Source organism: Acipenser ruthenus, chromosome 5, assembly GCF_902713425.1.
Source record: "Acipenser ruthenus chromosome 5, fAciRut3.2 maternal haplotype, whole genome shotgun sequence".
Lineage (NCBI taxonomy): Eukaryota > Metazoa > Chordata > Actinopteri > Acipenseriformes > Acipenseridae > Acipenser > Acipenser ruthenus.
In genome coordinates this window covers 35,753,375-35,781,202 of record NC_081193.1, presented here as the reverse complement: position 1 = coordinate 35,781,202, position 27,828 = coordinate 35,753,375, and the positions used below count along the sequence as shown (strand labels likewise).

At 37.3% G+C, this 27,828-nt stretch overlaps 1 protein-coding gene across 1 annotated transcript; it reads left to right on the top strand.

The window, feature by feature from the left end:
• Positions 1 to 27,828, top strand: LOC117402244 (synapse differentiation-inducing gene protein 1). The gene is made up of 4 exons (XM_034003206.3): positions 1 to 387; positions 3,147 to 3,697; positions 6,210 to 6,347; positions 24,065 to 27,828. Exons 2-4 carry the CDS (start codon positions 3,218 to 3,220, stop codon positions 24,221 to 24,223), a joined length of 777 nt encoding a protein of 258 aa, XP_033859097.1. The 5' UTR covers positions 1 to 387; positions 3,147 to 3,217; the 3' UTR covers positions 24,224 to 27,828.

Sequence of the window (27,828 nt, the reverse complement as noted above, 5' to 3'; positions counted from 1 at the left end):
ATTCGAGCTTCACTTTCAAACCCTTGTGCCCTATTTCTGTCTCTCATAAAGGGATACCGTAGATCTTCTTTGATCACACGAATTTGGAACACGCATCTCCTCCCCCTTGCAGAACAACTCCTCACTAAGCAGTCGTACTAGCTTGCATTTTTTTTTTAAATTCAGGACGTGAGCAGAAATCACAACTGGAGGAAATCTGGCGGACAGCTGGGGACTTGGTTTTGCAACTCCTGGAAACGACCCGCGAGGTTTGCATTATTAACTGTGGGCTTGCAGGGTCCGTGTAGTTAATAAAAAGGAACACTGGTTCGAACGTTCGGGAAGATTTTGTTGATATTTTTTTGATCGCAGGAATACTCGATTCATAAATCTGTTTCACCTTGGAAGGTAAGTGTATGCGTGTTGGTAGTCTGGTCACGAACTTGTACAGCAACTGCTTGACTGAATGCACCAATATGACTAGTATTCTATTGTATTCCAACCATAGACCGTTGTTTAACTGAGCATCTTTAACGTTCCACTGTTATTGAATATATTCGATTTTTTGTATTAACTCCCGTATTCTATTTGTTATTTTTTGTGCTAATTAAGTGATTGCTATGCACGAATTTGAATGTATCACACTACACATCTTTTAGTGTGTATTAGAAATAGTATTGCATGTAAGCTGTAGAAAAGTTGAGTACTCACGAGAAAAAAAAATGAATTAACCAGGAGTTCCGTCTGTGTCTGTACGTTGTAGAGAATAATATTGTTCTTTGTGCCGTATTCAAAAGCGTTATCATGACATCATTTTTATATCCCTTCACACACGATTTTAACATGCTGTCAGTTATTTGTGTCATATGCAACACATAAGTAAACAGACATCATATTCACAACAGCGAAACAACAATATCATCACTGTGCTTTGTATTCAGCTATATTGGTGAAATGCCATGTGAAAAGTGCTGTGGACAGCTCCTGCCGCCGTCCAGCTTTAAGTTCTTGTGAAATACTGCACAGCATTTTCAAATCCAGGAGACATGAACATCAGTATACTCACTAGCTATCAGAATATTCAATGGAATACTAATAGATTTAGCGTCTATGTAATATGGTTTCTTGTGCAATAATCAAAATAGCTGACACGTGTATTGTTGTCTTGTTGAAATAGACGTTGAAACACATTATTTAAACCTACTCGTTGCTTTAAAATATGCGTTCTTTACTGGCTTTAGTAAGCCAGTCTGGCATTATTATGTTATTTTTATTGTTTTGTCTTAAAGCTGAAGTGTCCCAAAATCATAATAAACATTATATTACTATGTTTAATGTTTACTGTACTAATTTATTACATACAATAGTCACCTGAAGACATCGTTGGCTTGCCATTTTGTTTGCATTACTTAAATGTAGTTTTATATAATCTGGTGTGCTCTTTTCCCCAATTTATATATTGTTAACATTTTCAGAAAATAACTGGCTCTGGAATGTAAATGCATTTTTTCATTTTTAAAATGATTTCCAGTTTCAGGTGTTGTGCTTGCCTTATAGCATTGGCACATTTTCATAACAAATATTCATGCTCTTTTAATCATCTCTCAAACTAATTTCTACCCATCTCTTTCCAGTCTAGTGACTCAACATCTTGCTGTACAGCTTTGCCTTATATGCACATGGGTTTGTTTCTATAGTAGCAAGTTACGTGCTTACATGTTTTGAGAACAAGTGCTTTGGTTGCAGTGCTTTTATTAAAAATGTATTTTGCAGATACTGTAGATACACAGTGCATATATAACATTTCTATTTTATGAAATACAGTAAAGGTACATTTTAGAATGTCCATCTCTTACATTCCTCTCTCTCACCTGCCACATGAAAATACCCCTATTAATAACTGTCATAGGATTTTAAAACGTCACAGAGTAATATTGTCCTGTTCTCATAAAAATATATTTCAAAATTTATAAATAATAACACATGACTTGGGTTGATTAATGAGAAACTCATTTTAAACTATGCAATCTTCGGATTTTGGTTTATAACATCAGAGAAACCCCATTGCTTATTTATTGCTCTCTTCAATGGACTCCAAGCCATCTGTTATAATGAATGTGTACTTGTGTCAGAGCCTTCCATTTCCCTGATCTTCAGAAAAAAGTACTAAACTGAAGTGGACCAGACCTCTAATTGTGGCCACTTAATAAAAAAAAAACATATGAATAAACCAAATAGAAATGGGTTACAGCAACATATATTTACACACACTTCTATATATGTACAACTGTATGGTTCCTTAAGTCTGTCAGTACAAAAGTACAGAATTAGCATGCTTAGATTAATTAATACACACTTACAGTACCCTTAAATATTAATGCAGGTTTGTAGTTGAGCATTAGTTGATTGGGTCTGGTCCAATGGCTTTTAAGTTTGTTAGCACTTAAGGAGTATCTGTAGGGGGAAATTGACAGGGCTACCATTTGAGTAAAAGCATGCTTTGCATCCACTGTAAAGGCCATTTCTCATCTGTGATAACTGCTAAGCCTTGTAGAAAAAGGCCTTTTTGGATTCTGGACTTCTTACTAAGCTTATAGATAATGCAATTGTATGCTAGATAGAAACAATGATATTTACAGGTACTTATTTAGATTAGCTCCATGTCTGCAGAAACAATAGATGGAAATCCTTAAAAAAAAAAAACAAGCAGCGCTTCATGTTTTCAAGGCTACAGGGACTGGAACGACTGAGTCACCCTCAATTTAGTGAGTCCCATGCATAATGCAGCCATAGTGAGGTAGTGAATTAACTCTTTAACTACCACCACAAATAAAAATCTACTGCTAGCTGCTTTGAGGGAGAAATGCACTGTAGATTTTGCTCCTAGAATGTGTGATGCATTTATTAAAATGCAGTCTGTCACCAGAACAAAAAAAAGACAAAATGCACTAATGTACTGTATTTTTTTTATTTTTATGTGAATAGATACAATAGCTGAGGAACATATGATATGTGGTTGTGTGGTAAGATGTCTTTGTAGTGATGTCAGACCACGAAATGAATGAACACAGGTTGTCATTATATATTAATATGTGTATATTTATTAATAATTAATAATCATATTGTCTAGTTTTTCTTGATAATAAATGTCACATTTCCCCTTGCAGCAGCACAATACAAGCCACACTGCAAATGTGTTTCAGAAGAGTTCTATGAAAAGTAACCAAGGACAACGAACATGGAGGAATGCATTGAACAGAATGATGCTGCCATTCAGAAAAATGGCACTGAAGCTGGGGGAAAAAATGGCCTCATCAACACTAGAAACTTGATGGTGGAAACCAAGGATGGCTTAGTCTCTGTGTACTCTGCACCACAATACCAAGGACATGTGGTAGTAAACTTGCCACCACAAAACTCTGTGGAGAACAATAAATATCACCCATCCCAGCAGCTACTTAACCCAACTTCGCTTCAGCAGACTATGGATTCCCATTATCGCCCCAATATCATCCTGTATTCTGAGAACGTGCTAAAATCTTGGAGTGAGAGCGTGAGCACAGACTGCTGTGAAACAACCTTCATTGAAGACATGTCACCCACCAAAGAAGGCCTAGGTTACCCTGATGGGAAGTTCATGCACCTCTCAACCCAAGATGCCAAAATTCAAACGCTCTCGTATGATGTTGAAGAAGAGGATGAGTTTCAAGAAATGGAGGTGCGTGTTTCTTAGTTTTGCAGCGTTATAGAACACTGGCGTACACTATTTTGTTGGCTATTCTGGGGAGCAAGTGGGTGGAATACACACTGCTGTAATCATATGGGCTGCAGTACCAGGAAAGGGGCTATAGCTAATAATTCCATAAATCTTACCTGTCACACATTCACTATGTGGGTTCTTCCATGTACAGTTGTGAAAGAAGACTTCCAAGAGCTAACAAAGAGTGTATTGCATTTTCCACAAATGATATATCCCAGTTTGCATATCTTACTTTCGTGTAGTGCACTACCTAGGTCATTACACCTTGAGAATGAAAATCTCGCCACCAGTGTCTTATTTCTTGCCATATACCAACCACTCGCACCCCCCAATGACTGGCAAGCTTTGCAGCCAGTGCCATGTTTTTTAATCCTAGGGTAAGTTTTATATCATGGTAACAGTTGTATTCCTCTTAGAAAACTGACAGATATTGTATATGTTTCTAAATATCATGGTCCAGTGAATTTGACCCAGTTTTAATTTAATTCTTAATTACTGACTTTACATTGTCTCTGATTCACTCTAGGCCTAACATGCATGCACCCCATATACAGTTTTACATTTAAATAGTTCTGCTCAAATTTCATCACTCCAGTGTTTCGAAAGGAGTGCATCATTTGTCTATTTGATAAAAATTAGACTACAACTACTATACTTAGATAGCCTCATTATCAACCTTCTTTGGTGTCCTAAGAGTAGGAAACATGACACCAACTCAACCCCTGTCATATTTTATATTCCTTGGCCTCATATAGATATATTTAGTTCCTTGAATTTGCAACACAGTTATTCGAAGTCGATTTTTGTCTGCCAAACTGATACTTTATTGAAATCAGATTGTAAATCTTTATTGGTAATTTAATACACATTTAACATAGGAGGCTGTGTGGTCCAGTGGTTAAAGAAATGGGCTTGTAACCAGGAGGTCCCCAGTTTAAATCCCACCTCAACCATTGACTCATTGTGTGACCCTGAGCAAGTCACTTAACCTCCTTGTGCTCCATCTTTCGGGTGAGACGTAGTTGTAAGTGACTCTGCAGCTGATGCATAGTTCACACACCCTAGGCTCTGTAAGTCGCCTTGGATAAAGGTGTCTGCTAAGCAAACAAATAATAATAATTTAATTGGGTCAATTTTAATCATATGAAAAAAGGTGCATTATAATACCGCTGCCCTAAAATTTATAAATCAAAATTTTCACTGTAAACCTCATGTCAATGTTTATTTTTTATTTTTTACTATATAGTATGTAGTACAGTTACAGTACCAACTGCCTCAATAAATCACTCCTGGGGAAAACCCCAGCTGGATTAATGCAGTAGATTTAAAGAATGGTAATTAGATAGACCCCAACAGACCCCTTTTACACAGGAAAATGTGAGGCCTACACATTTATGATAATGCATATAAGATTTACTGCATTTTTTTATTATTTCTATGTCCTTTAAGAGGCTGAGCTGCTTGTGTTCAACCTGATAAACGAGAATGTAAGTGCTAGAATCGCATTAGTGAACAAATTCGTGTCCACCTAATCGCCGGTGCCATGCTATACTAAAAGGCTGCTATAACACTGTAGCACAGTACTTTACGATATACATGCCAAACAATCTTGAAGGAAAGATACAGCTGCAGTTAGACTGTCAATCTCATCTCGGATGCAGGCAGTGTCCTTCGCTTGTTTATTTTGCTTAAACACTGAAATTGCCTATCATTTTCTATTACACTGAAACTTATCATACACATAGCTGGTATCAAGTGTGATATCTGTCTAACAGATTCAAGTAGAAGCCCATCAACAAATTCAAGGTATTCCCCAGATGGTATAGCTACAATCTAAAAAACATGATCATTTAAAATAAGAAAAATTCTATCTGTAGCACATTCTTCTAGTGCGTTTATCTTTCTAGTGTTATTAGGTATTTTTCCCACTACGCGTATTTGTGAAGGTTCGTTTTCTGATTTGCAGAATATTTGGGGTGTCAAAAGTAGCAAACAAGTGAACCAATCAAACTGTACACTTGACAGATTTGATTGACTCCTTTTTTAATTTGGCCTATGTCATTTGCTGTCAGTGCTTTTTAATTTGGTCTGTCACTTGGCCTAACTAACTTCTAACTTCTTAGATGCAAACAAGCATGTAATGAATTTCCCCCATTCTGGGGAAGGTATGAGAACACAGGCCATCTAAAGAGCCCCTTTCCCTCAGTCAGTGGTTATACTGTGCCACCAAACAATGCCCACATACACCAGGAACCATCACACTTTACAAGTCCATTACATTTAGAACGCAACATGATGGTCTATTTACCTTCATTGTATTGTAAAATAGAACACTACTTGAACAGATAGACAAATGGTAATCAAAATACTGAGCTCTCAGGTTTAGCATTCTTTATAATATTGTACGGGTACCTGAGAAAAGTTTCTACCCTTCATTTATAAGCACTCATGTGTTCCATCTGTTTTGCAGAGTGATTATTCCAGTGACACAGAAAGTGAAGACAATTTCCTTCTGATGCCCCCCAGAGATCACTTGGGTCTTAGTGTCTTCTCTATGCTTTGCTGTTTCTGGCCACTGGGTATTGCTGCCTTTTATTTGTCACATGAGGTAAGATGGATTCATCTGGAATCTGTAGAATGTGTACATTTTTTTTTCCTCTTGGGCTGTGACTGTATTTCAATCTCAACATTTTATCATAAACATGCTAAAACAGTAGTGCAATTTAACTGTTACCACATTAGCAATTTGGACATAATCTATTACATAATAAACTATTATTTCTGGTCCTCGTGCAGCTTCTCATCTTGGAGGATATATGCATAGTATATGTAACAGTTCTTTAGCTAAATTTGTTGAGAATTATTATTTTTTTTTACATTCAGGTTCTTTCTTCTGGTAACATTCTGCAAATTCAAGAGCAGTTAAGCAAGCCAGGAGGGGATTGATCTGTGTGTGGACGTGTGGTGAATTATTGAATAGCCACAATTACTGTTGGACATTGGAAAGTTCTGTTTCCACTGTCCAACTCCTTTTCTATAACTTTTGGCGTTATCACAGTTAATAGATTGGGAATACTCCAGTGTTTATAATTTAAATAATCAGCAAACTGTTGCCACAATACAGTTACACATCTCCTATTCAGAAGAATAGATCTGACTGATCTGGTATTGTGTCTTGTCCCTTGTTACTTTTCCAGATGTGTTTTCTGTATCAAACGATCCAAACAGTACAAGAATGGGAAAATGAGTGTTTACTGTAGGTACAGTACCAATAATTGTAAACGTAAGTGGTAACTCTGCCTTTCTTATTTTTGGCTGTAACTGGGGTCGAACATAATAAGACTTAAAGAAGGAACTCCACCTGTATTGAGCAGATAATGCATTACACTTTATAGGGACCATGCAGCCGCAGTACCTCTCTCATGGTAGTAACAAGCTTGTGTTTTAAAACAAATCACAGTGGTCATTATCCAGGTGAAATGAAACATTTTAGTATCTTCAACTAAATATGTCTGTAAAGCTTGAAACATAAAGGATAAACAAACACTTTTATTACAGCAGCTTACATAGGTATTTTTGGTCTCCTGATAAATGGCTGATGAACATCAATATTTGGATAGGGATTACATATATGGGATTTTCAGAGTTTCCTAGAGATGCAGCACAGATGGTATGAGCAGTGGGGTACTGTATCTGTCAGTCAAGTTTCCCTTCTCTCTTATATATCTTGTGTGGAGCATTGACTGGAGGGTAGAAACTGCAGCTCTTCAGTCACTGGCTCATTAACCATTGCCCATTGCAGACAGGAACAAAGATCAGTTACTTCTGAAAGATATTAGAGATATAAGAAAAATCTGTGACCTATAGAAGGCATACAGGTATGTACTCTGCCAAAATAAAAACATGTCTGTCTGTCTCTGTTCATGATGCGTTTAGGCAATACTGTCATTGCCTGTAGATAATTGACTACAGGAACAGATAAGTGACCCTGACACTTATCAACAGACAATTATCTTCAGCAGAGCTTGTCCAAAAGAGACATCCTATGGGCCAGAAAATCACAAACACATACTGATTTTTTTTAAAAAATACATTTCAGATTAAAAACTCAAATAGATTTAGTTTACAAAAACAAATGAAAAAAATGAAAAAAATAGTACTATTTAAATTAGAGGGATAAAAATCCAGACAATTCCGAGTTACTGCGTCCATATCTTTTTGCTAAATGTGTTGGTTTGGAAGAATCTTGACTGTACATTACCAAAGACATACATTAGTCATTGTATTCTTTTTGAACCATTAACAACCTTAAATGGGATACTTCCGCCATAAAGAATTGTATCTTGGAGCTCAGTGAGCCATATATGACTCATCATAAGATCTGCAGGTAAGAATATTAATGCTATCATGAAATGAAAAAAATGTATGAGGTCATTTTTAAAATGTTTTCTATTTGCTATTACTGCATGCCACATAACACAGCCATCCTTGATTTAATCTGTTGCTAGCTGCAATACAGTTATTCTAACTAGTCGGGAACCCACTGTCAAACCTGTTTTTAAATTCATTAAGAATCATCAAACTGCAATGTCCATCAAGCCTACTTTTTTTTCTTTGTTTTTTTTTTTTTTTTTTTTACTAAATGCTATTGAAGTTTGTTAACTGTGCCCTCATTTTGAACCTGTCTAACCCTGTCGACCCTAAAGTACAGTCTGAGTCACAACTGCACACCAACGGATGACCAGCACTCAAATAAAAATACAAAACTATATATAATAAGCATAAAAAAGAACAAAATGTAATTTTGAGCAAACCATATAATATGTCCTGAGATAGAAAGGACTGCCTTAACAAGAGATCACAGTAAATACTCAACACCACAGAATGTTACTGGGAATATCAGTGTAAATTAGTTATAATACCAGTGTATAATACTGATATTTCCCTATAAAACCCTATTCTTAATTCTATGATTACAGGCTGCTACTGACAACAGTACTATCCTGTAATCCCTACTATGACAATAGATCTAGCTGATATTTCTGACGTACATGGAATGATTTTTTTTTTTTTTTTAACTTTTAAAAATTATCTGACAGTTTCAAAGTGCTTTGAAAGTTCAAGTAGCCAATTTTCAAATAGAAAAAAAAGTCCTCTCAATTTACTGTTGTGTCAGAGGCTGAAAGGCACAGCAGCAAAATACCAACACTATAAGTAAAATCATCTCCGCTCTCGCCATCCTCATCATACCTGGTAGAGATCAGTGAACTGCGACCGGTAGAAACGATCCCTCACGACGAGCTGGATCCGATTCTTGCACAATTTATATGCGCAGCATTACGACATAATGGGGAGGAGTATGAACCCCATGCTTTGAGGGTAATAATAGGCAGAATTGATCACTAACTGAAGAGACACAGGTATTTGCATAACATTTCTTATGGAAACAGCCTGGACTTCCCCCAAACTTGTGAAACACTAACTGCAAAACTAAAAGGTTCTCAAAAAAGTAGGGAAATGCAATGGGCCACGTAAAGCAGAGGCACTAACTCATAGTGAAATTGATCAGTTATATGAAACTGGCACCCTTTCATGCCATAATCCAACTAGCCTCCTTAACATTATTATTATTTTTTAATAATGGCATATATTTTGCTGTTAGAACCAAAGAACATTACGACCTCCGGGGATATCTATATGGGTGGGGCAAAATAAACAGGGCAAACAAAACACGTAGGTAAAACAGGGTACTGGTTTTAAAGTCAGTCATTGAGTCAGTACAAGTTCCAGCGATGGCACTTGCAAGGGAACCAAGGAAAGGAGCTGTCTGCCAGGTGATCCACGAGTTCACTCAGGTAGTTCCGTGTAACAAGTTCGAAGCAGGATCATGTTTTTAACAATCCTGTAAACACTGTTCAAAACACAAGGCCACGCAGCAAATCATTTTCACATCTCACTGTGTGTAGAGTGTGGCTCTGCTCCTTTCTCCTAGTATCCCCCAGCATGACTAACTCTAACATGCACACCTCCCCTATATACTCCAGACTCCACCCATGAATCAGTCCTGCACCTATCCCTAGGGAACTGTAGAGATGTGTGAACCAGTTCCTTTGAAAACAGGTACCCGGTTCCTACTTTGGAACCAATGGGCAGATGGTTTTTGAATGTGCATCCTCGCAAATATATAAGAACCTGCAGTATGTTGTAGAACATACTGAATTGTTGAAGTTATTGCATACTCCAGAAAATTTGATAGGATGGCCGTATTTATCTTTAGACCGTATTTATCTTTATCAGATCGGTATGGGGGAAGAGGGCAGGAATTGAAGGTGAGATGCGGTTGCTGAATCTGGGGGGTGGGGTGGGGGGGGGGTGGGGGGGGCTGGCTGTTGATGTGAATAGAGTTGCCATTGCCACTTTTGGGCATAGGTCAGATGAGTGCACGGTGGATGTGAATACCCTGCATGCGTTCGCCCTGAACCCACTGAAAACTCAATTAAATAAATCTGTATCACGGGCTGACCAATCAACGATATGATTATCGTTTGCCAAGATAGCTGTTGCTTTTGCAGAGAAAGTTTTGTGGCATTTGTAGAAAGTTTTGTGGTATTTGTTCTACAACGTAAAACATATATTGATCCATCTCTTGGCGGTGATGGGGATATGTAGCACACAGGCTGTCTCGATAGATGGAAAATGCAAGAACAAACTCACCAAGGGACAGGTTTTTAAGCAGGCGGGGGTCGTGGGATTTCAGTGTGACTGCTAAATCTCCGCAATTGACAACTCTATGATCAATAAATTCAGATGCAGTAATAAAAATAGAAACCGAAGTTGGAATAATGCAGTCCGATCTCTTCCGGGTGGGATTTGTATCCCTTTATAAAATAATGTTTTTAATAGCCTGGCAACTGGCCAGTTCTTAAAGAAGAGTTGGGCCGGGGAAGAATCTGTTTATTTATTTTTGAATGGCATTAACACAATCACACTGCTGCAGTGCTAAAAAAAATGTACAATAGCAAAACCGGGAACATTTTACAATTTTAATGTTTCCGACCAGGACAAAAAATCTATGCTGAAAAACTGTGACAATCCCACTTTTCATGAGATGATCGTAAATCACCCTAAATCGGCAGCATTCAGCAAATCATTTTTTTTTTTATTTCAGACATGAAACAGGCTTTAAAAACATAAAGAATTAAGCCTGGAACACGCTGCCCGATGTGACCGTCACATCTCAATGGATGGAGGAGGTCGTGTCGCAAAAAAATCTTCGTGAGCGGGCATCATACACTGCCCATCTGAGTCAAAAAACGTGTTATTTAGTATGTGTTGTAATTCTAATACTATGCGTACTAATTTGGCCAATTATTGTTGAAAATTAAATGAGAACCAATGAATTTAAAGAAAATAGTACATGTAATAAATCCCTTGCTGTGATTTTATCGTGCAGTGTGCGATGCACGCTCACAAAGGAACAGGGAACAGGTGCAGCTAATATAACAATGACTCAAGGAAATGGCATCTGTAGCACATGTGTGGGTTTCCTCTACGAAGATGGCTGCCGCAACCAGACACTAGACTTAAGGCCCGCCCCATCTTGGTAAGGAATAGGAGTTAATGAACACAGTGTCACCACCTGTTGGGAGGCCAAACTCCACCAATAAACGACAGAGAACACTTTACCCTGCTACAATTACTAACAAATGTCACAACAGTTCTAATATAGTTATAGAGTACAAAGCTGTGGAAAAAAGGAGAATTGTTATACATTTTTTTTAAAGTTTCCTTTTCCTTTTGATCTCTTAAGAGCTACATTCAGTATGTGTACTTTCTGCAGTGTTTTCACATACAGAAGAGGGAGACCTACTGGATGTTTCAAGTAATTGCATTTTGTATTCATTTGGTCACTTTATAGTGAAACAGGTCCAGCTGTCCCTATTATAGCATGTATTGAAGCTAAGTCTTTATTCTGTGGATCTCTTCTCTTGTCTGAGAGCATCAGCAACAAAAAAATAATGAAGGCCTTTTATGGTGCCATGAAAAGTTGGACTTCTGAAGTCTCAAACAGAATGTACAGTATAGGGTTGTTAGTTGAGATCACTTTCACTCAGGGTTTCAATTTGATTGAGATAATGTATGCTTATTAAACATGCCAATGTCACCTTGCAGATACACAGCTGCCTGTAATGCACATTTACTATTAAGATGGAAATGGACACCACAAAGACATCAATGCCCTTATCCATCAATTAGCCAGGATTACTAGTCTCCAGTCTACCGGGGCCCTGGGGACTGTTTAAGGGTGCTGTTCAGTTTACTGCATGACATTTAAATACATTAATGCATCACACACGTGCAACACAATTAAGGCTATTAGAATAATAAGGTGTATTAATAATTTTCCTATTTTTATTTTTAATTAAGTCCTATCGAGAGCATCCCTTTAAATTACAAATCCAATTACACAGATTTGGTTGCTTCATAAACTGTTGTTCCAATACAAATTACATTGAGGTAGCTGAAGAAAAAAGAGGTTGAGAGTCTAATCACAAAGTGTACTTAGTTTAGGCTCCATTACAACCCTGTTTACCATTCCACCCTTAGGAACTGCAGCAACAAAGAGTTTGTCAAAGCTGGTCTTCAATCAGAGTACTGTATATAACAGTGGATGACAAAAGCAGCACCTCCAGAACTGTATTCCAGGCAAGAGTATACAATCAGAATAGCTTTTATATGTTAAATACATGTTTAGTACACAACAGTGACAGGATTTCTCCTAAAGGCCATTACACGTCAATCCTTTTGACAGTAACAGTTGGGACTAAACCCTTTTCAGATTTAGTAATTTGTTAATTTTAGTACTGATTGTAAACTGTACCATACTAAAAATGTATTGTCTTAATACTTATATTACAGCAAAAAGCTGGAGGAAAAAATAGAGACAGGTGTTACTTAGAATTTTGTTGTGAGCTTTTTTACAGCTGCTAGCAAAACACATGTCATTATAATAGCATGACTGGAATTATAGGTCAATTCAGACTACAAAGCAAGAGTCTACTGTATTTGTTTTGCCAATGGCTACATGACAGGGATATTGTAGCTATCATAGTGTGTTTAGAATTGTGCAGGGTCAAGATTTAGCTTTCAGGGGTGTTTAGCCTCTTCCTATCCAGTCAAGTTTTTGTGACAGCATCGCTTTTAGCAAGCAAAACACAATATTCTCTTCAACCTTGAAAACACCAGTAGTTGGTTAAATTATATGATACAATTATAGTAGTATATTCAACACAAAAGACATTGAGAGGTTTTTGTTTGTTTGTTTGTTTTTTGGTACTACTGTAAATTAGATTACTATATAACAAAAAAGATGAAAATATCCTCTATGTGGATTATGAAGTGTTTCTTCTGTTACCCCAAGCAACAGCTACTGAGGTTGAGCTTGCTTAGGAGCAAAATTGACTATTGCATTATGATTCTGATGGAGTTCACTGGGGGTGTGGGCAACAGTTGCTGTAATGATTTAAGACCTGTCTAGGGCACAAGCCACTACTGTAACAATCTCAGCCTCCCCTTCACTGCCTCAAGTCTTCCATCGTGATGTACTTCCCCTAATGACATTCCCAAAGTAACCTATAGCACAGCAGGGGAAAAGATGAGGGACTCAATGGGCGAATGCTCGAGTCCATATACAACTACTGAGATCGGCTGGTCACAACCTCACAACACATGCAACTAATGTGTGAAAGGTAGTGCTTTTCTGTAACCATCCATAACCTAATAAATGACTGTGTATCATACAGTATTATGAATAAACTCAGGGTTGTAAAATGTACTGCCCTGCTGTAAGATGATCAGTAATGCTGCTCAAAATTCAAAAAAATCATGGTAAACAGTTTTTTGGGATACTCTGCTAGTATGAGGTTCTGTAGATTTGTAATCGATCTATTTTATGTACCTAAAATACAGTTATATGCAAACAATGAGGCTCAGCCGCGGGCAGAAATAAACAAATAATAATAAATAAATAATGTTCCGACATTGCATTTTTATCTTATCACTCACTGTCAGGCAAAAAAGATGGTTTCAAATTCACTCCCATTAAAATTAGTTTGGATGTGCAATTTAGATAGCATGCCATTGAACCAGTCCACACTGTTAATAATTCAGATGTTCCAGCAGTCTGGTCCACAATTACTGAGAGATATTTCTAGAGGGAAAAAAAATCAGCGCCACTGCATGCCAGTATATTTTCACTTTTTCTATTGGCCTAGTTCCAGGGTGGTATAAGTAGGCATACTTCAATTAATTCACTTTTCCAGGGAGCTGTCATATATGGCCCCAAATGTAAGGCTTTAACGCTTCATTTTTGAAGTCCAAAATATTTTTTATAAAACAACCAGCATCATATAAGAATTGTTTTGATGGTTTTAGTAGCACGAAGGCTATCTGAAGTACAGTGAGTGTAGCTTGACATTTTCTTATATTTTCAGAAGGTTTATGATCTCCATCACATGAAATCTGAATATAAACAGAATAATGCAGTAGAATATATTATCACACAATAATATACTGTGTGGCTATTTGGAGTTGGTTTGGGGCAGTAATGCATGAGTGGTGCAGATAATGTGTGATAATAATTTATATATCTGCGAGCAAAACTGAGGGACAAGTTGTTGGGCAGACTCGCTGACTTGGACCACACGGCTATAGTTTTATCAGCAATATTGTGTATAAGGGGCAGCTTGCACGCTGCTGTGTGCTGTGTTGTTGTGTGCTGACCCTTGCTGAATAAAGTCTGCTGTTTAGTGAACGAGATTTTGCTGCAGTCGTCTGGCTCCTTACCTCACTCAATGTTACAATATTATAGGAATATGTTTCTTACATCTACCTACATATTTTCATGAAGATTTCAAGGATATTTTCTTTTTAATATAGAGTTCTGTTTCCATGGCAACATAAAATATATGTACTTAAATTAACTGTCATTACCCTGAAGCATCATCTATGCTAAATCCTTGTGTTCTGAAAGATCTTGTGTTTCCGATTTTTGCATGTACCTACAATATTTGTAATAGACAATGATATTTTTTTAATGAGCATGTGGGTATAGTGCCAGTAACCAAATACGAAGCCAGGAAGAGGAGCAAGGCTAGTGCATTTAACCTAGGGCACACACATTACAGTTTGTACTTGCAACGTCAGTCTTCCTTGAAAGTCATTCTTACTGAGGATTGGGGACTCTTTAACTTTGTTCTTTTCAGAACTTCGATGTGTAGTTCATTATCTGGAATACCAATGTGTAATGAATCTTTTCACCCTTTATGATTCAGCACTGTAGTTGTTGCTGTTGTTGTTCTCTCCAGGATTCCCGAGAAAATGTAGTTAAAATGTTAATCGTTAGATGCATGGTGCTTATATTGGAAAGTGTTTTAGTACACTTGCACATGTTACCAGCTAAGCTAACACTTTGGGGTCAGGTGAGAAAACATTTGGTTATGTGAACTTCAGTTGCCTTCACTTGTAATATGTTGATCTGATGGGATGATCATGATAGGTTTTAAGGTTTTGTGGAATAAACATTTCACATCTCTCAGCATGTTATCCTGAAATGTAATTTGTGTTTAGAATAGTAGGGGGCAGAAGAAACTAACAGACTGGCATTTGGACATAAAGATTTTCACTTCTAGGTTGTTAGACCTACCTAAGGCCACAGCACAGTTTATCTTACAGTTAAGGTTCAAGAAGTCTACTGTTGTATCTTCCATCAATACTTCTCTAAGGAGCAGTGGAATCAACCTCTATGGTTTGTATTTAAAGCATGATTGATACTGTGGATAGGCAGACAGTAAACAGTTGCAGGACTTGTGTGGGAGTTAGAAGCAAGATAGAGGTTGCTGTAATTTAGATGGATGAATAGATAGATTCCAGATTTAGAAACCAATTTGCTTTTTTTTTTGCAGGGTGAACTGACTATAGGAGAGACAACAGGAAGGTGATTTATATCTTTTATAGGATTTGTTGGCTGGTTTTTGAAAGAAATGAAGGTTGATAGATTTAAATGCAATGTAAAGTAAATGTCATTTGTTTACTGGTAAATGTATATTATATATAGTTCACCTGTGATGTGATACAGTCATCGGAATTGTCTATCAGATAGTTTGTATCAGGCAACTCATAGGAGTTTGTATCATATGGAAATGACGTCACCATAAGATTAGCTATACTGTTTAATTATTCTTATTTAACTTTATAGAACTTCATATAGGGTGCTGTAGGACACAAGCTATCACTTCTATAAGAGGTCAGATGCTGAGTGAAATCAGCTGGTATTTAGCTGAGCAGCCTATACAATATTTTCTATAAAATATAATTACATGAAAATAATTAAACCGTAGAACTAATCCTAATTTGACATCATTTCCATGTGATCTAATACAAACTGATACAAAGAAAGTTCTGATGGTTTTATCACATCAATATCAGCATCTACAACATATATTATTGAAATATACCATATTCAATATATACTTTTTTTGGAATATCAAACAAAATAAAGATCAAGTAAAAAAAAAAAAAAAAAAAGCATAACATATGAACTAAATAATGGCCTTTATTTAATAATTAATAAAGTTCAGGCTGGACAATTGTGCTTAATTAATCTTTACCATTCATATTTCCGTCAGTAGAAGTTCTTGAGACAAAAGGGAGCATCTGCAGATGCTTTCATTATTATTCTGTTTTGAATAGACGATGGCGACGCTGGAATTTGACCAGCCAGTATGCTGTTTTTAGTTCCATTCTAAACAAATACATTCTAGGTCATTGTGTCCATATGCATTATGTTTTTCCTTTAAAATTGCAGAATGTTTTAAAGGTTACTGCTTTTCGGGTAGGTCATATGAAAAGCCTGGTGAGATGCAGTTTTAATGTTAACAACTGAATATGTTTCTAAATTTTAGGCAGTGTTAGAGTCTGTCCTGCTGAAAGTCATATTTAAAAGTTTGGTGACTGTTAACTCTTTATATGGTTTGATGTGTTTCTTGCATATTATTTGAAATTTCTGTTACGATTACAGTAGCCCATGGCTATGCGCTTTATATAAGAGCATAGCTGGTTATGACTTTTATCATACAATACTCACCATCCCAATTGAACAGCAGATACAATAGTCTGATGCCTTTGGAATGATTTGTATGGTTTTGATAACAGGTTGGGGGTAAAATTTATTTTCCTAAAATTATTATAATTACTGTAGTAACTCATTGTGTGATATTATATCTTACGTACTAACAAGATTAACTATAATCATTTCCATAGATTGCTAATCTTTTCTGTGTATTAGGAGTGCTACTTCAAAAGCAAAAGTGTTTAAACGACATTGCAGCTTAACCATTCTCTCAAATTTGAAATGTGTATTTTTTACTCTTTTACTTTCTGTATTAGCTGACAGATACTCTACAGCTTTGCTATCCTGACTAAAAGTGGCACCATAAGGCATCTAATTGCCTCTTACGTGACTGCATGTTTTTCCATATCTTTGTTTATTGCCTCATCTGCAGTTATTTTGCTAGTAAGGTGCAGCTTGAGTTGGGTATTTGTCTACACTAATGAATGCTCCTGCAATGGAAACCAGACTGGAGCCCCAAGGTCCTGGCTTTTGTGCCTGACAGATTCTGTCAGGTAACAGACATCCCTATAAGTGGCACTGTGGGGAATGGACGCTGGCATCAGGCATAAGATGTAAGAGTGCTGGACGAGTTTTGCTAATAGTGACAGTGTTCTTCACTGCCATTCCTACTCAGAGCAGAGAAATGGACGAAAGTAACAAATTAGCATGATTAGGGAGCATAGTCTTGACAGCTATTGATTACAGTTAATTACTGCTTTTTGCATAAATAATGTAAATGCTTGACACATATCCAGCTACGACTCTCTAAGGAATGATGAATGTATAGTTTTTAATAAGGTTGCAAAAACTATGTTCATCCTAAATTCAAACGACCATGAGGCCTTACTGTTAAATAATGCTCTTAACTTTGTAGTATTTGAACTTTTCTCTACAACATTTCTTAGTGAGGAGCAGAGCTTGGATCTCTGAAACGCACTCACTGGAAACTTGAAAGAAGTTTTCACTGTGAAAACTGTCAATGTTACCTGAGAGCTACACTTACACTTTGGTATCAACATCATTTAGTTCAAAGGACCCAATCAATGCAGTTCAGCATAGCCTACTCAAATGAAGGCATAACCTGATTTCTAGCTGAAAGATTAACAAGAACTAAAGAGAGAATCTCATTTGAGTGTTTTCTAAGCACGGATGGAAATAACCCCTGTTGCATAGCAGTTTTACCCATTCCAGGCTTTAATATATGCTTGATTAGCCCCTGTGTATAGGTAGCAAGCTCAGGTGTGTCTTATTAAACTCATAGTAAGTAAAACCAGGAATGGGTCAAACTGCTATGCAACAGGAGTCTTATTTACATCACTGCTATGTATTTTAATGTTTCCCCTGTAGAAACACTTCAGCCACATGGCTTGGCTCTATCCATACACCAAAGTCAATCAGGTTCATTGTCATGGTTAAGTCCCCCAAAGGAGATCTTGAGTAATGCAATATCCTAACTGGCCCAGCTTCAAACTCCTGAATGTGCCTTTTAGTTATATTGAAAACATTTCATCCTCGTCTGAGAATTGTGCCAATTTCAATACATTTCACAGTTATTTTTCCTAAATCACTTTATTACGTTTTCTTTGACAGTGTTCCAACTGCGGTGCATAAGTATCTTCCAGATTTTCTATATGATGTCAGCCACAGCACACAGCAGAATTTAATTTCTCCATAGTGTTCAACAATAGTTTTAGTAGGACAGAGCAATAGTACATTGTTATTATTATTTTTAATACAATAACATCAACAGTATACCTGTGTTTTGTTTTGTTTTGTTCTTTTACTTAATACTATATTGTATAATCTATAGATATAATGACCCTTGCAGAGGATGTGAATGCTGTTATAAACCAAACCAATGTTTTTGCCTGTGAATATATTTTTCAAATGTGTTTTAAGGTTATATTTTAGACTGGATCAATTAGGGTTCTTGAAATGTATATCATAAGTCACATAGGATCTGCTTTTGTTTTACAAATTGAGTTCTTAACAGCAAATACATTTTTCTTTACTAAAGTGGAAAACATATATTATATGGTCATTTTGTACAGTCGTCTTTCCTTTATTCAATTGAACAATTGCAGTTTTTAGATATGAAGGAATGCTCTTTTGCCTTGTAAGGAGATTACAGCCATAACTTTTTTTTTTCTTGCCGATATTAACTTTAAACAATAATGTTGAAGAAACTGGTTTCCAGGTGAGGCCATTTACTAAACTCTGCCTGTTCTCTGAAGACATATTTGATTGTTCATTTAATTACATTTGCCTGAATGGAATGTTTCAATAAAATGGATTCATTTATTTTTATGTTGCTATCCATTTATCTATCTACTTCTGTCTGTTTCTACCTGTCTAACCCTAATCAGAGTGTACCTTTGTACAGTGTTCGAATATACAATATCAAGGTTAGATATTGCACAGTGAAGAAGCTGTTTTATCACAGCTGGCTCTCTGAACAGTGAGAATTATAATCAACTATAAAATATTCTCTGAACTCAGGGGGTAGATGACTTCAGGTTTAATAGGTATAATTAAATTATAACTGATACATAATTTTTAAGACCTGGTCAGATATTTAATTAGTTACATTTTTAAGGAAATGGTTTAAACAAAGACCTGAGGATTCATTTTAATAATCTAACATTAATACATTTAGTACATAGGAGCTACCACTGTTTAGATCATTAAAATATATCACCTAGTCTGTAAAATATCTGTTCTGTTTTAACTGTAAATGTAATATGTATAGTATATTACTACAGATACTGGTACCATATTTCCAAAGAAAAGGCTTATGATAGATAGTAGTAAAAACGTTAATATTAAAAATAATTATATTTTGTTTTATTTTCATAATCCTACACTGTTCGTATACTCCCTGTAGCATTTTTTGTGACTGCCTTTTCGTGCCCATGGGTACCACATTTGACTACCATTGTCCTGTCACAAGCATGAATGCAATAGCTGTGCTGGAGTTATGACTGGCTTGGATGGTGTTTTGCCTGTTACGGCATTGTGGCTAATGGAAATTATTACATACAGGCCAATATGAAACAAATTAGCTAACACAGAATGGCATGGAAACTGTCAGGCCTTTGCTAGCAACTAACCCCAACAGGTCATTGTTGCACAATATAATATTAGCATCCTCTTTATGTTTCCATAGAATGCATTACTTGTGTCAGTTTCATTATCCCTTTCCTCTTGTTGTAACTCTACTGCATGTTCAATTATGCAAACGCTTTTTAAGGACATTCTTTTTTTTCCATGGCTGGCAAGGTTCCTTATGTTTTTATGAATTTTAATTGACCTACCGCCTTTAGTCCAGCTTTTATTATGACATGCTGTACATATTTGGCTGCAGCATCACCTAAATTCTCATGAGACCAAAGTCAGCTAGTCATATTAATATGTACGTCCTCTCAGTTGAAATATCCACTGGCTAACTAAGCTAATGTGATAAAAAAAAAAAAAAATTAAAAAAATGCCATCAAGTATCTAGTCTCTGTAAATCGCCTGTCTCCTGTGGTGAGTGCATATGACTGTATATCTTCTTTTATCTCAATGTCGTTTTTATTATTAATGTTTTTGTTTGTGTTACATAGTACTTGGTTGGTGAAAATGAAATAAAAATACAGTAAAAGTATAATTTCGAACTGTTTAAATGTTAAGATTAAACATGTTTAAAGTTTAACATGTTTGTAATGTTGGTAACCACTCAGATAACCACCAGCAAGAAGAGCTCCAATAGAGTTTAAAACAAAAGAAAACTTAAGGGTCCTATGTGCTAATATTACTTACCTGTTCATAAATACTGCAAATTTGTAGCCTCCGTCCTTCGTAGAATTTATTTCATGCGATGTACTAAACAGCTCTTTTTCGTGAACAACTACAGTAATATCACTACAAGTTTACAAACAGCATAAATTATTTGAAAGAGTATTGTACGTACTAGTGTTAGATTTTATAATCACGTATTCTATATCATATACAAAGTAGTAGCATGTGCCGAAAAATAAATCAAAGGCAACCGCAGTACCAATAAAATAAAATAAATCAATATGCTTGTATACATAGGCACATAACCCGCAGGGCAGAGGGGTACAGGCAGGCATGGACGCGTTTAACTTCAACACCAACCCACAATAAAATGTTAGTGAAGCAGGCTACAGTATTTTTTTTTCATTAAAAACTTGTTCTTTGTTGAAATTAATGTTCAGCTTTCATATTGAAACTTGATGTGTACTACTTATTCAATCAAACAAGTAGTGTAGGAATTTGCTTGTATCGTTTTCAAGTAAGCTTATTTGTGACAACGCAGTCCTTCTTTCGCAGCCAGTGTCATCTTTATGGCACGTAGCTGAAATGGTAAAGTAATTCAATGTCCCTGTCTCTGTTTAGCGCATGCAAGAACTTGCAGAATGGATAAAACGGTGTTTAGAATTTTAAGAAATGCATTTGAAAGCAAAACATTTTATAACATTTTTAACTTTCATAGCTCAAGATGATGTAACTATGGCGCCGGACAAAAAGAAAAGGAAAACAAATTTCCACAAAGACAAAACTGACCTGTTAATTAGTTAGTTAAATGGGAAAAAAATCAAGAAATGTTATTTAACACTTCCAGGGCCAAAAACATTAGGAAAAGAAACATGGAAAGAAATAACTAACAAAATAAATTCACTGGGACACTGTAAGTGACAGATGACATAAAAAATGTCATGACCTTAGGAGGATTATAAAAAAGAAAACAACAGAAAATAAAAAAACAAACCTGACAATGTGATGTGTTAAATGTAGTGCAGACCCTGGGCACAGCAAAAACAAACCAAAACGTAGATCTAAAAGAAAGGGTCCCCAAAAATGGAAAGCATAAATAAAACTAAGCTTGTTTCTATATATGGAAGTTTATCATGGTAAACTTGCACGGTAATTCTCCAGTTTACCATGTTTGTACTCATCTGTACCCTATGTTTCCCTATGCTTTCAGCGCTTTAATTTAAGAATATCACAGAAAACCTGTATGTCTATGTATATTATTGTGTGTTTGTAGAAAGAAGCCAGGAGTTGCATTTGAAGCACCAAGGGAATTTTATTAGGCTGCTAAAAACAACTAGCCGCCCGCAACAAACTCGCAGAATACACCACAGAGCCCCACCCTCACCACAACAGATCCCCCCACAGACAGTGGTGTCAGAAGTCACCCACCCACCCCCAATAACACATAACTAAGACTCCCACCCCCCTTGAATCCCCGGCCCCCACACAGCACCTCGTAGTCCCATAGCCATGATGGAGCTCTGGACTGCTGTTGGGGCCTTCCCGGTGGGGTAGGGGCAGAGGTATTCTCCGGATCTCTCCCAAGGTGCAATGAGGAATCAGGGGGACACGGGTTCTCCTCACCAGGTGCAACATCCCGGGGACAGTAAGGGGCAAGCCGGTCACGATGCACCACCACCTGCCGCCAGAGACCCTGGTTTGGCCATCTGAGATGCGCTGTAGCACCTCGCCTGGTCCCTCCCAGGCACTCTGTAGCTTGCTGCAACGTCTTCCCTGGGGTTTAGGCTAATATAGCCAGACCTTTTCCCCCACAGTCAAATCTCGGCCTTTACACCACAGGTCATATGTGCGCTTCTGACTCCCAGAAGTCTCCCAAATGTGGGCTTGGGTGAACTGGTGTGCCTGGTCGAGATAGTCTTGCAGCTGGTGGGCAAACTCAGGACTTGCAGGGACGGGGTCTCCCTCTGGGTCTGGCCACCCGAAAGCCAGGTACACCGGCGTGCGCAATTCCCTACCGAACATAAGCAGTGCAGGGGTGCAGCCAGTTGACTCATGCACCGCAGTCCAGTAGGAGAGGAGAAGGAGGGGCAGATGTTTGTCTCAGTCCCGCTGGTGATCTGACATGAACATGGCGAGCTGTTCTCCCATTTTCCAGGTTGAACCGCTCAACCATGCCATCACTCTGGGGGTGCAGGGGGGTGGTGCGAGTCTTGTGGATTCCCATCTTCCTGCACACACTCTGGCAGACCTCAGACTTGGAGTTTCTACCCTGATCACTGTGTAACTCAGCAGGAACTCCAAACCGACTGAAGAACTTGCTGATGAGCACCTCCGCCACAGTCTGTGTGCACTGGTTGGGAAGTGCATATGCATCTGGCCACTTCATAAAATAGTCCATGGCCACTAAGATGACCTTGTTGCCAGACTCAGTAGTGGGCAGCAGTCCATAAACATCCACTGCCACTCTTTCCATTGGGGCACCAATGTTGTATTGCTGCAGGGAGGCTCGAGACCGTCCTGGTGGCCCCTTCCGCGCTACACAGCAATCGCACCGCCGGCAAAACTACTCCACATCCTGCCTGCACCGCACCCAATAGAACCTGCTACGTAGCTTTTGTGGGGTCTTGCTGGATCCATAATGCCCAGCCGCTGCGTTCTCCTACCAATATATCCCAGTTTGTACTGGCTTTTGAAATATGCATTGTGTTGTATTATGACATGTAGGTAGTGGTGTTTACATCAGTGGTAGATTACATTACAGCTCTTGTCAGTGGGCTGTTGCTTCTTCAGTAGGGCCGTGGCATAACAAACACTGAAATCAAAGCTCTAGAATAAAATGGAGGTCCCGCACCAGGAACACAACTGAAATATATACACTCATTGTTATGTTGTTTCTTTATCGGTCTCATGGAGTAAAGGGATCATCAGCCACAGTTGAATATAATTTCTCATCCTAGCTGAAGAACATAGGAACTGTCTTTTAGCTGCTCTTGTGTTCATGTGGCCAGACCCTTATTGACATTTCAGTGTTTAGTTTGGGTCTGGACACATTTCTCACATGTTCTTAATCCCATCCCTACTAAATTTAGCAAATTTAAGAAAAAAAACCAAAACAAACTCAGTGGCAGGACGCAGTCATTACATGTTTTTTTTTTTTTTTTTGACTTGGTAAATATAAATATATGTGGAATGCTTTCAGAATCTAATCCAAAAAGTCTAAACATGGACCAGAATTAGCGGACGATTGCTGGCAAAGAGGAGATGGGTGCAAGCAGCACTCTGAGCGCACTGCAACTCAACCTTCGGTTCTGCTTAGAAGTGAACTAATTATGCAATCGTGTCTGATATATTTTTTTATTATTTCTTCATTACAGACCAACAAGTCATTGGCTAAAGGAGATTTTCACCAGGCAAGTTCCAGCTCCAGACGGGCTCTTTTCCTGGCTGTGCTCTCTGTCACCATCGGAACTGGGATTTATGTTGGTGTCGCCGTGGCTCTCATAGCTTACCTTTCAAAAAACAACCACTTATAAACTTTTTTTTGTCAAAAGCTTTTCAACCACCAGAGACAGGAACGGTAGAGACTGACTTTCTGAATTATTACATTGTTGTGGGAGCGGGAGTGGGGGTGGGTGGTTGGGCTGGACCAGATAGGTGCAGGGGAAATGTTGGACATGCACAAACTTCTCATCCAGAATTCTGTGGTAAAAGCTTTTCACTGCAACTGTTTTTCATTGTGTAGGACTGGTGTAGGCAAAGACAATGAGTAGCTGAATGCAACTTTGAGCTTGTTTTTTTTTTTTTTCATTTTATCACTGAAACACAGACCTATCAGCTTTTTTTTAGTGGCTGTTAATCCTATACTTTATGCAGGATTAATGGCATACTTGTCAAATGGAAGCATATCGTTTTTTTGGTTTGTTTGTCTTTAACTGCAGTGTTTCAGTGCTCCTGCTTTTATTTTTGATGCACATCTGTTTTCATGCAGCCTCGTCGATTAGTCTTTTTACTATGACATTGTACAGTACAGGTCATCATCACTGAGACACCCATTGGGTTTAAATTGTGTTGGTTTCTGAATGTTCGGTCCTAGGTCTCACTATTTACTGTAACATTGTTCTTTAAAGCACAGGTAACCCCAGTATCCTTCGTATTCAGTGATTTTTAAATGTATTTCTGAGTTTCAGAATCCTGTGAACTGTTGAAAATAATACATTACAGTGTAAAGGCTGAAAGTACAGTGAGATTCAAAGTTCAGATGCACACTCTGAGTGGCCCAGGCCTAAAGGATGCATGTGTATAGTACATTTGCCTAAAACACATAATAGTGACAAAACATACAGTACAGAACACATTGTAATAGGAACCTGATGCAGTACAACCTTCTGTGGAGGCATGTATGATTCATTTAACTGAATTAATTTCTTATGAATAAAGCAAAAAACAGAACAAAACATAAATTACACAAAAGTAACAATACATTGTAAATAGTAGTACAGTACCTCAATAGGCTTTTATTAGTGTGTGCTTTTGCCAATACGTGCCAAATTGTACGGTATTACTTTTCTGAGGGAAAAAATGTTTTTTCAAAGTAAGAGCTATTGTTCAATGTTTATTTTGTATTATTATTTTATTTCATCAAGAGAGCATTCCCAGGTAAATTTGGAAAAAACTGGCATAAATTTATGGCAGCTTTACAGAAAAGCACTTGCATTTGTTTTGTTGTAACATTCATTTAATAATTTGCACTGGTCACTTACAATTACAGTTCCCTGAAATTACTCAAGCTTGACCTCTAAACTGATTCCTATAAACATCCCCAAACGTCCTTAAATTGACTGACTGCATACCATTTTAAAGTGGGGTTATTGTTTGGCATGCATAATCTTGTTGCCGCTGCTGCTGTAGGTACTGCTCTTGTTGTTTTTTGTTTTGTTTTTAATATTGCCAACAAGATGGCTGTTGGGATGTGTGTCAGATTGTGGACATTTACACCAAATACAGTACTGTTTCTGAAGCATTCTGAAGGAAGTTCAAGTATAGCAGTGTTTATGTTCTTAATAAAAATCACATCCTCGTTGTCAGTGTTTGGAGATACTTTCAGACATCTAGTTACATTAACAAACTTACATTTATAATTGTCTTGACTGAATTGATTGCATTTGAAAGTGTATACATTTAGAAAATGTTTTAAAAGTGGTCAGAGATAAGCTTGCTTGCAAATAAATGGTATCCAGGAGGATGAACTTTAATAAATGTGACTTTTGGTATTGTACAGAAACTCCAATTTTTTTAATTCTTCTGCTTGACTCAGTAACACTCTGTTACTTGACAAAGTAGCAGGTTCAAGTTATGTCAATCTACCAAATTTCACCTTTGCTTAATATAAACAGGTGTAAGATTCGGCTGTAATTGCTGTCTCTATCTACTGGGGTACAGGAACACTTCCTTCTGAAATCCCATGTTCTTAATTTTAACCATTGCTACAGCAGAAAGGCTGAAAGATGACAATTCAAGTACAATTGGAAGTTAAACATAAACATGCTTAACTAAGTAAGAAAAAGGCAGGATTTGAAACAAATGCTCGCCTATAGGCCCGAGGCTGAATTAAAACTGATGAGGACTAACTGAAGTCTATGTCTCAGTAGTCCTGTGTGCGAGTGCTAAAAAAAAAAAAAACAGATGTACTCTCACGTTCACAGGCTTTCATTTAAAAAATGCAGGAAAAGCCCCTTGTCTAACGGTTGTAGCAGTGGTGAAGAAACATTATTAATGCTTAACAGTCACTCAGAACTGAAACCTCCCTTCATCTCCCCTTGTCATGTTGAATTTTGCATTATGCGAAAGCGTAAGCGTTTCATTGAATTTTGTCTGCGTGATTACTTACACTATTCATTTATTCATTGCTGTGGATTAACTGTGAACACTGGGTATAAACAAAATGTACTTTTTAGACATCAAAACATTATAAAAACAGCAATTTTCTCACATTACGTTAAATTTTTCAATTATGTATTTCTTTTTTGAACAAGCCCAATTTTTTGGTAGGTTAATCTTTAATCAATCAGTGTAAAATATTAAAGTATTTAAAATTATATAGATTTAATAAGGGATGATTGCTTAACTACCCATATGTCTTACTACTAATGTATTCGTATTATAAGATTTAGTGTAAAATATTAGAACAATTATTTCATATGGTCCCTTTCAAAGAAGTGTTATCTACCTTTAAGAGTCAATTTTAAAGTGTTTGAAAAATCAAGTAATCATTATAACTGTGTGAAACTCATGAATTCCATTTACGTTAGCAGCCCAAAAGAAGCAGAGAGGTCAGTCAGGGTGTCCTCGGCTCACCGCGCACCAGCGACCCATGTGGTCAGGCCGGGCGCTTGCAGGCTTGCCTGTAAGCTGCCCAGAGCTGTGTTGTCCTCCGACACTGCAGCTCTGAGGTGGCTGCATGGTGAGTCTGCAGCGTGAAAAGAAGCGGTCGGCTGACGGCACACGCTTCGGAGGACAGAGTCAGAGCATGGGTGGTAGCGGTGAGCTGAGCCTAAAAATAATTGGATATTCTAAATTGGGAGAAAATAATAAAAATGATTGGTGACTACTAAATAAAAAAAAAAAATTGTAATGCTTATTACCGCCATTAGCAAACCATGCAGACCTCGGGGATCTTCAGCACTGCTCATTGGGCCCACAGAGAAACATGTGGTAAAGCCTAAGGACTGTATTCATTAAAGGCTCAGCACAACTGAATTATGGAAGTTGAAAATTGAAAAAAATACAATAAAATCGGGAAGAACTTGACTTAACTTTTGAAAGAATGAAGATTTCAGCCATATCATGAACAACATAATCATAGTTAAAACATACTTTTAATTCAAATATTGATAAGATTTCCATTTGAAATACAGTAGTTTTAAAAACATTTATAAAGACTAAGGTGTCTGCAACTAGACGTTGTCAATACTCACCTTTGAAAGCCTCAACTTCCCAAGCAGTTGCGTATTTCTGCTTAATGGTGGAATGTGACGGGGTGTGCCTGCCCGTGTTTAAATGTGTTTAAATTATATTTTGTTATTGTTTGGCAGCGTGGATGGGATTAAATCCCTATCCCTTTAAACTCGTGTGGAATGTG

What these genes read in the sequence shown, in the direction of transcription:
- LOC117402244 (XM_034003206.3), top strand. Translation starts at nt 3,218, where the DNA reads ATGGAGGAATGCATTGAACAGAATGATGCTGCCATTCAGAAAAATGGC. An exon ending in ATGAGTTTCAAGAAATGGAG is followed by an intron (nt 3,698 to 6,209) that starts GTGCGTGTTTCT and finishes TCTGTTTTGCAG; the next exon opens with AGTGATTATTCCAGTGACAC. An exon ending in CCTTTTATTTGTCACATGAG is followed by an intron (nt 6,348 to 24,064) that starts GTAAGATGGATT and finishes TCTTCATTACAG; the next exon opens with ACCAACAAGTCATTGGCTAA.